The 9167-nt window shown below is 46.9% G+C and overlaps 1 protein-coding gene across 1 annotated transcript in view; it reads right to left on the bottom strand.

The window, feature by feature from the left end:
- Positions 1–227: 227 nt before the first annotated feature.
- The window catches only part of Ptpn21 (protein tyrosine phosphatase non-receptor type 21), a 56681-nt gene continuing 47741 nt past the window's right edge, over positions 228–9167 (bottom strand). Inside the window, 6 exon segments of the mRNA XM_059279765.1 lie at positions 228–458; positions 1054–1214; positions 1744–1978; positions 2125–2253; positions 4451–4672; positions 5439–5576. Of these exon segments, the coding sequence (XP_059135748.1) occupies positions 330–458; positions 1054–1214; positions 1744–1978; positions 2125–2253; positions 4451–4672; positions 5439–5576 (1014 nt within the window). The 3' untranslated portion in view covers positions 228–329.

A 9167-nucleotide genomic window follows, 5' to 3' on the forward strand; every position in this document is an offset into this window, starting at 1 on the left:
ATCAAAAACTAGCTTAAGATAGAAATCTGTGAACCTTAATGATTGCCAGAACTGCCCAGTGCAGCTTCGGTAAGACAGAGAACCGTCTGGAACAGTCTCCAGAGTGTGTGCAAGTGCTGCAAACCGGGCCGGCGAGGCCAGGGCACCCAGCCTGTCTTCCTCGGCCTGTCCCAGGTCCCACATGCCTCCTCTTGAGCTCTTCATGCCATCCCTCCTGTTCAGGACAAAGGAGGAGTCACAGGCACTTCTCCTTCCTGCCTTCCTTTCTTCTCTTTCTTTAAGCTGTAAACACTTCACATGATTGGGTCCCCAGAGAAAAGTGTGGGAGCTTAAATGAGTCTGGAGCTTTTGAGGAACTGGATGAGAACTCTGTACACAAACGTGTACTGGCCAAGCGTCTGCACCAGCATCATCCTCTGTTGTCTGAGCATGTCCAGCACTCTGGGGACGTCCAGCACCTGGTGGAGAGAAACAGTGATGAAGACTTTGGCATCCAAGTGGAAACACCATTGCCAAGGCTGTGGTCCTCACAGAGATTCGCCCAAGAGACGGACAGGCAGCCTCTGTCTACCCGAGCGCCTTCGGTGATAATCTAAGATCTGATTTGGTTTAGCTACACACAAAATGTCCGTGTGGCTTATTTCTTCAACAGTCCCTGGCTGCAGCATACTGACTTGTAAATCAGTTACCAGATTCCCAGGTTCAACAAAACCACAGCGTGCTAGGCGCTGCCAGGATCTGATTCAACATTTCCCACACAGGCCACTGGCCAGCACTAATCACCAGATGTGTTAAGTGTTAATGGTGTTACAGGAAACACTAGATAAAACACAATTAAACAGCCTTCCATATTATGTGACATCTTAGTCTTTACTATGACAGTTGGAGCCGAGAACCTCTAAGACAGAGCCTTTTACAAACAACACTTAACATCTATCTTGTAGCCACCAGAGTCCTAGGAAAGGTGTTCAGAAAGATACTGGGCCACTGCACCCCTCTGTCCCGGCATTAACTCTCCCCACCATGAACGTAGAGCTTGTCGTAACTCCTGACCTCGTTGTGCTCCAGACAGGCGATCATGATCTCTGACAAAATGACGACCCCGGTTCTCCCGACACCGGCGCTGCAGTGCACCAGCAGTGGAGGGTTGGGGCTTTTGGGTTCACTGGTACTGTTTGTATGACGTCGGACAGACTGGATCTCCTCCAGGTATGCTGTGAAAAATGAGGGAAACACAGGACTCAGAGACACCGGCACACAACCGATAACCATCTCTTCGTTCTCCCCACGGAGAAGACTGGTGGCACCAAGGGACCAGGGCCAACCATGGTGACTGCAGGCAGGTCGGTGCCGCAGCCCAAACTAGATGGAGGAGACGTGAGTCAGCTGTGGCATTCTACTTATGACTAGCCATCTCTTAGGAATGCCTTCTTGGGCTGGCAAAATGGCAGTGTGGGTAAGGGCACTCACCAAGACTGATGACCTGAGTTCAATCCCCAGCAGCAACATGGTGGAAAGAGAGAACAAACTCTGACCTCCACACATGCGATGTGACACATGGACACACGGATACACACACACACACACACACACACACACACACACACACACACACCCCTACAGATCCACCTTCCGTTAAGCCTCCTCATTTTAAAACAAGTCTAAAGCTTCTATGAAACAACAGAGAGGGACTATTTTAGAGACCTAAGACCAAGGAAGCTGCCTATAAACAGAGACACTTACATAAGAATCCCTTGAGGTCTTCGGGACAGCCGTGCTCAGGCCAGTCTGTGTACTGGAGATGCCAAACTGTCCTCTCCTGCCCTGTGAGAAGGTGCTTCATCTTCAAGCCTGTGGTGGCATAGCAGCCCGAGTCCGTGCGGAAGCGAGTTGTGATCTTAAACCTTCCGTAGGTGACGGTCGTGTGCCTTGAACCAAGCCGTGGCCAATACCTAAAGCTCTTCTCCCGGCCACCCTCCTGTTAAAGACAAGCATAATTCAGCAGCAGCACAGAGCCAGCGTGGGGGCATTCCTCACTCAAGCCTGCACGCGGGCCACAATCCCACCCTGCTTTTCTCTGAAGGTCAACACTCTGACTCAGAACTGAGAGGAATGAGCACTCACCTCTTCGGCCGTCACCATTGCTATAATTGCGATTCCCTGTTCCCACACCATCTGCCAAAAGTCCTGGCAGGTATTTTGTAATGGTCCCTGTGTGGCAATATAATCCCATTCAGTTCCACTGACAGAGACCTAAAACAGAGAAGGTTAAGGGCTTAGTGTATACACAGAATATATGTGCGTAGCTGTTGGGGTGTTCGTGGTAACACTGAAAACTGACTGGGCCAGGCAGCAGAGGAAGGACATCTCTGACACCTTTATAAACATATGTACCATGAGTTCATATGACAGCCACATGACTTGGAGCAATATGCTCACCTCTCAGTTTCAGTTTTTATCTACAAAATAAAATAAGTGATCAGCCCACAGGGTTGTGAGGACAGAGCCGATGTATATGTCTGCACGTAACAAGTACTAAGTAAATAGCAGCTCCTGTTATGATGCCAGCACCAACGTGACAGTATCCCCAATCACAAACATAATTCGCCATGACGAGATATTAAATATGCTTGGAAAAGTATTCGCAAGTAAATCAAAATTTAAGCTAATGCCTGATTTCTTCGAGAAAAGAACGCTCTTCTATTTAGAATCGGCTCCACCCTGGACTGAGTCAAGATCACCTTCCATAAGGCCAAGTTTCCATTATGATTTAATATCCTCCAGAGCTAATGCAACAAGGAGTCACTGGTGCTACAGCCAAGAAACCCAGGGAACTATGTTCTCCCAGTAACTGCTGACAACCATTTCTTTCTGAGTGTCCATTAAATGGTAAAGCCTGTGCCAAGCCCTGCTCCACACACCCTCCCTCTAAGGCTGCCAGGCCTCAGCACCAGCTCTGAGCCTCTAGTGGCTCCCTTTCAGCAGCAGCATGTGGGTGGGCACAGGTTATCGTAGCACTTGGTTAAATAAATGGAGGTCCCACAACTGGTGAGAGATCTCGGAGTTGACCCAATCTGCCCAATTCTGAAATTCATATTCATTCCACAGCCCCTCAAGTTGCAGCTGACGATTCTGAAACACCACTACAAAACAATCACAATGCCATTCCATTTTACCCATCCAGTCATAAGAGATAGGATGAGTTATTCAAATGATGTTTGGTTTCTAAATACATGATAACCATATAAAAAACAAGGCAGAACATACATCAATCCCTCAAAACCATTAAGCATGCCTTTAATCCCAGCACCTGAGAGGAAGAGGCTGCTCTCTACGATTTTGAGGCCACCCTTATCTATATATAAACAGGCCAGTCAAGGAGACATAGTGAGACCCTGTGTCAAAAAACCAAAAACAAAAATAAATTAAAAAAAAAAAAAACATTAAGCAGCATACATCTTTACAAATCCTTGGAGGTCAGAATGCTATCAAATATGACTTGCAAGCTGAAGAAAACTGGGAAAGAAAACCGCATAGCTGACTACCAACACAACTCCGTCCCTGGAAGGAGTGTTCTCCTTCCTGCAGTAGAGAGTCCCAGCTAGCTGGCGTGAGCTGAGTGCTGCATGCCGCTGCCTCCCACTGTAGCAAATGTAACATCACCCAGTTCAACAGTGTCAGACTGTTCTGGGGAGTGCTTCTTTAAAGAACAGAGTGATACCAGACGATCACAAGAAAGACAGGACAGATGGCACGCTCCTAAGCAAAAGCTGTGTGAGCATCCTCCAAAGTCTCGGGCACAGGACCGGGATGCAGCGCATTGCTCCAGTGTCTGCTGAGCACAAAGACCTGGGTTTACCTGCCATCACTGGGGAAAGAGAGGACAGGAAAAGCAGACTAGGCACATTCATTACATACAATGCTCACAATGTGATTCGGATTCAACACTCCTGTGAGAATTGACAAGCCCCACAAGTCTTCAGATTCAGGACCAAGTTCCACTGCAGACAAATGAAATGCCCCAAGTCCTGGCAACAATATGGGGGCAGAATGGCTACCACATGGAGAGTGGATGTGACTTTGGCTGTGTCTGGATTCTCCAGCTTATAACATAATTGTCACAATTACTCCAAACGGGATGTTTTCATGATCTAGACCCCAGTGTAAATCTTAGCCTTCCTACAAGTCAGTCCTGGACTGCAGTGCTGGGGACTGCCCCAGTGCACTGCCCAGGTGCACTGCAGTGCTGGGGACTGCCCGGATGCACTGCCCGGATGCACTGCAGTGCTGGGGACTGCCCGAGTGCACTGCCCGGATGCACTGCAGTGCTGGAGACTGCCCGAGTGCACTGCCCGGATACACTGCAGTGCTGGAGACTGCCCGGATGCACTGCCCAGATGCACTGCAGTGCTGGGGACTGTCCGGATGCACTGCCCGGATGCTCTCTCACCTTAATATGCGAGGCGTTGATGTAGCCCGTGTTGTTCTCCTTGGTTGGTACCAACTCTACTCTCGTATCATCATAGGGAAGCACATCTTGGAATCGATTTCTTTCTGCATTTTCAGGAAGCCGGGCTGTTGAGCACTCCCCATCAACTAGCCGTTTTTTAAGAATCCTTTCATATTCGGTGAAGACCATTCCTTGCTCTAAGCGCTGTTCCAGAATCTTACACTATAAAATAGGACATGTGTGATGAGTAACAGTCACACATCACAGCTGAGTGTACTTCTGAATTCTTGTTTTCTGCTTCAAGGTCTAGAATTTTCAAATATGAAAGATTCTACATGAAACCAAACCAAAATTTTACAAGTCACAAGAGTTGGAACAAACGACATAATGTTCTTGGAAGATGTAGAATGGAGACTTCAGTTTGAAGTTGAAAGCTAGCTCAAGGCAGTGTGTTAAGCCTGAAGTCTAAACCTACGGTCAGCTTTGTGATCTCAAAGAAACTGAACTCTCCCAGAATAGGAAAATCAGTCCCAAATCTGTGAGCAAATGCTCTGACATGTATAGAAGATACCGAGAGCAGCAGTAACTCCTGAGAGCCACCTTCAGATGCAGCTATAAAGACATGAACACCTGTCTTATTTTAAAACAATAAAATCTCAGTTCAGTATTTAATTTTAATTTAAAAACAAAATGAATTTCCAATATAATGAAATGTCTACTTTCTTTTCTATGTATCCATTTACACACGTTCTTACTCTGAAGAAATAAAACTATCAAGAACTTTCAGAAACAAAAAATGCAATCAACACTGGAGCCTGAAATGACTTAAGACATTGACTTACACATTCACTCCCGCTGTGACCCAGATAGTGAGATTCCCTAACATTCACTTATGACTATTAAATTAGGCCAGAAAATTCGCCGAAGCTTCACCGGGGCACTTTGGAGCCGCCTTCAAGACCACTGCGAGGATCCTCCACACACTCACCCTTTCATCGTTCGTTGCTCTGGTGGACACTTCCTTCCCTTCGTCAGGCAGAGGCAGCCGGGACAGGGACAGTCCATTGAGGGCAGCCAGCTTAAGGGGACCGATTTTTTTTGCATCTGCTCGAGTCTTTTTCATTCCCTGTAAGAAAATATTTACACACACATAGAGAATGCACCCAGACACAACCCTTTCAAAAGCAATGTCAACGGGCTAAAGAGGAAACAAGGCAGAGCTCTCGCTGCTAGCACCCAAGGAGAGACTCCTTCCCACACGTCTGCTTAAGAGGCTTTAGGAAGAAGACATTCCTTTCAAGGCCAGAACTCTGATAAGGCCTCCAGATAGAAGGCTCTGACTCCAATTGGTTCCAGGACTCTGTTGCAATGAAAGGTGAGGCGGTAGGCAGGCAGCATTCTTACAGAACTATCCAACTGCAAATGTGACACCACATAAAACAGAAAAACAAGTATCAGTGGGTTGTAACAGCCTTTTTTCTTCTCTTATTTTGAGACAGGGTCTCACTTTGTAGCCATGGCTGGCCTGGAACTCTCTATACATACCAGGCTGGTCTCAAACTCACAGATACCCATCCACTGGTCTCTGCCTCTTGAGTGCTGGGATAAAATGCATGCACCACCATGCCTGGCAGCCTTTACTATTTTTTAAAACAAACAAAAATTTAAATCATTCTGAAAAAAAAAAATAGAAAAAGGACATGTAAATTGCTTTCACAGGTTCTACCCTACAGTCTTGAAGAACAGTGTGACCTGGGCTGTCCCAAAACGGCCACATTTCTAAATCAAGAAATAAACACAGCTGAAATCTCTATCAGCAAGCCAGAGTGGAAGGGAAGCATCAGTGGAACGCTGTCCTACAAAAACAGGTGTTTCCCAAAGTTCTCAAGCCTGGTGACTTTCCTCTCTCTTGCAGGTAAACCTGAGAACAAGTCTCCTCAGACATTCTGTAGAGTTACAAAGAGTCCCAGTATTCAAAGAAATGGTTTCCTCAGTTCTTGTAAGGAAACCAGCTTATACCAGCTCTATCAGCCTAGAAATGCCAGGACACCAGGATTGAAATCACAGAGCAGAAACAAGGAGAAAGGACATTTTGGTGGAGAAGAAAATGCTATACTACAAATGGAGAGTATGTGTGGCCCTGTACATATAGGCAGAGGCTAGAACATGGTATTAGGCATCTCCTCCACCATTCTATCCCCATAAGACAAGGTCTTTCTCACTGAACCCAGTCTGACTGCCCAGAAATCTACTGGGATCTACCTATCCCCACCACACAGTGCTGGCATCACAGGCACCCACAGCCAGGATTAGTTTTCACATGGGTGCTTGGGATTTGAACTCTGGTCCCCTTGATTGCACAGCAAGCAGTCTTCCCCAATGAGCCATCTCTCCAGCCCGTTGAGTATTTTTTAACTTCGTAGTTCATATTGCTTATACGCTTCCACAGAATGCAATTCAGACTTAGAATGGTCAGCATCCTGGGTGTAATTAACTAACATCCCTCAGGCAAGTCACCTTTGCCCCCTAAGCCTTACCTAAACAGAAAGGGAGAGTGCAGGGAGGGCGCAAGGTAGCCTGACACAAAGACTAAAACGTCCCGATTCTAGTCTGTGCAGAACAGTGGTGTGCGGCAGGGTTGAACAACCAGCTCCCAACGGGGAAGACTCTACCCTCTCTGGTCATTTCCACAGCACAGACACTGTCAGAGCCTCATCCCAACTGCCTAAGGATGTCATGTGGCTCATAGGATTCCTAAAACCTCACAGATCCTGCTAGCTAGTATTGGCTGACTCCCTGTACTCCGGAATCCAAATGCCCCACACTGACAAGCCAGATGAGGATGGATCAAGATCAGCTGCGATCACCCCTTACCAGGCCCATGGTTTTCAGTGCCAAATCTGCAGGGCTTCTTAGGTGAGAACCACACGGCACAGGCCTAAAGGATGCATCAAAGAGCAAATCTTTATGCAAATGTGTGAGCACCCAAACCAGTCTGCCTTAGAGATAGCAATCTAGTCCCTGGAGGTGGAGGCCATGGGTGGGGAATTCTAAAGGTTCCTTCTTGTCTGCTACTTACTCACTGCTTTTTTTTTAAACTTTAGCCCACTTCAGTGACAGTGACAGGATCCTGTAATGTCACCATGAAGGGGTCAGAGGCTTTAGCCTCTTTAATTCTTGGAAAGTTGGGAAATTAAACCTGTGATGAAACATCCCAGTCACAAGTAAATATTGACGGGGCACTTTTGATGTTTTGAAGGTTTATTTTAGTCCCCCAACAACTCTGAGGTCATCTCATTTACAAATGAGAAAACTGGGTCATGGAGAGACTAAAGAGTTCATTCAGGATCACTAGCTGCCACTTTTATAGAGGAATCAATGTCGAAACAATGAGAAACAAACCCTTCGTTAAAGCATTTACTTCAGAAGGCGGCCCTCCATGCCTAACTGCAGTGAGACCTAACACTGACAGACAATGGACATTGAAGAGATGACTGCCCCAGGTTATGGAGATGGAAGCTGAGGTATGATGCAGGAAGGGTCTTGCTCACTGAGGAACACTGCAGGGCCTATAAGACCCACGCTATTCACTGCTAGGGTCTATATGCTTCCTCTGGACCACAGCCTCCATGCATCTCCTCAGGTGGGTGAAAGCCCTGTGCAAAAAAGAAGGGGCCAAAAGATGGTCCGATTACACAACTTCACTAAAAACTCTTAGAAGAGAATGAGAAGAAAAATTTGTATTTTCAGCGAAGCAACTAGATCAAAGCCCTCAATGTAAGCTGAACCTGCCAGACCCCATGAAAATAGACTAAACTTCCCTCACCTTGATTTATTAGTAGATTTGTTGAACAATTACAGAGGATAATTGCAAGCTGTGTTACCTCAAAGAGGTCAGGGGATTTGGAGGGGTTTGGTCTCCTCAACTTTTGGGAAGTTAGAGAATTAAAGGGGACTGTCCTCAGTGGGCAGTTCTTACTGCATTGTCACGGAAGGCCCCATCCTGCTGGCGTGGGGACTCAGGTAGTGACTATGGAAATGCCCACACTGTCGCTGCCTTCATACTGCTCAGCCTGTCCCCTCTACCATGGTCCACTTGAGCACTGGCCTTTGTACACTCAGGAAAAAATAAAGCTAAACTTCAAATCCCACCCTTTAGCTAAGTAAAGCACCCTGAAATCTGTGCCCTTTCTCAGGGTGTTTTCCTGTGTGTACTGATCTTCCATAAGCATTGTGAACCTCCCAGCCTGCCCAGAGGCCTGCATCACCTGAGGCCCTCATACACTAGGCTGGAAGTACACCTGCAATAGCTCCTCAATCTTTGGGTCATCCTAGTAGAAATGGGGAGAAGAGCCTTGGTTGACAGGACACAGGGGCCAAGTGAATGCACTCATCCCTTTGACTTGGTACCAGTGCAGGTCATGGGACAAGGAGGTGAGGGTCACACAGAGCTGCATCCCTGAGCAATGCAACATTTGACTGTGAGTAGACAAACTTCCAAACAGGACCATAAATGCTTAGTCAAAGACCGAGAATTCAAAACTGATTCAGTACAGAGCAGTGAGGCTTTAGCAGGCAAGTAGTACTACTGGGTAAAACAGTACACGGAGCATACCTGGACACGGAATGCAGTGGAAGAAAATGGGCTGATAGAGAGAAAAGTAAGCTGAAAGTTCCAGGTCAGTCACTCACTAGCTGTATGACCTTGGAAAAGCTA

The sequence above is a fragment of the Peromyscus eremicus genome, chromosome 14 (genome assembly GCF_949786415.1).
Source record: "Peromyscus eremicus chromosome 14, PerEre_H2_v1, whole genome shotgun sequence".
Classification (NCBI taxonomy): Eukaryota; Metazoa; Chordata; class Mammalia; order Rodentia; family Cricetidae; genus Peromyscus; species Peromyscus eremicus.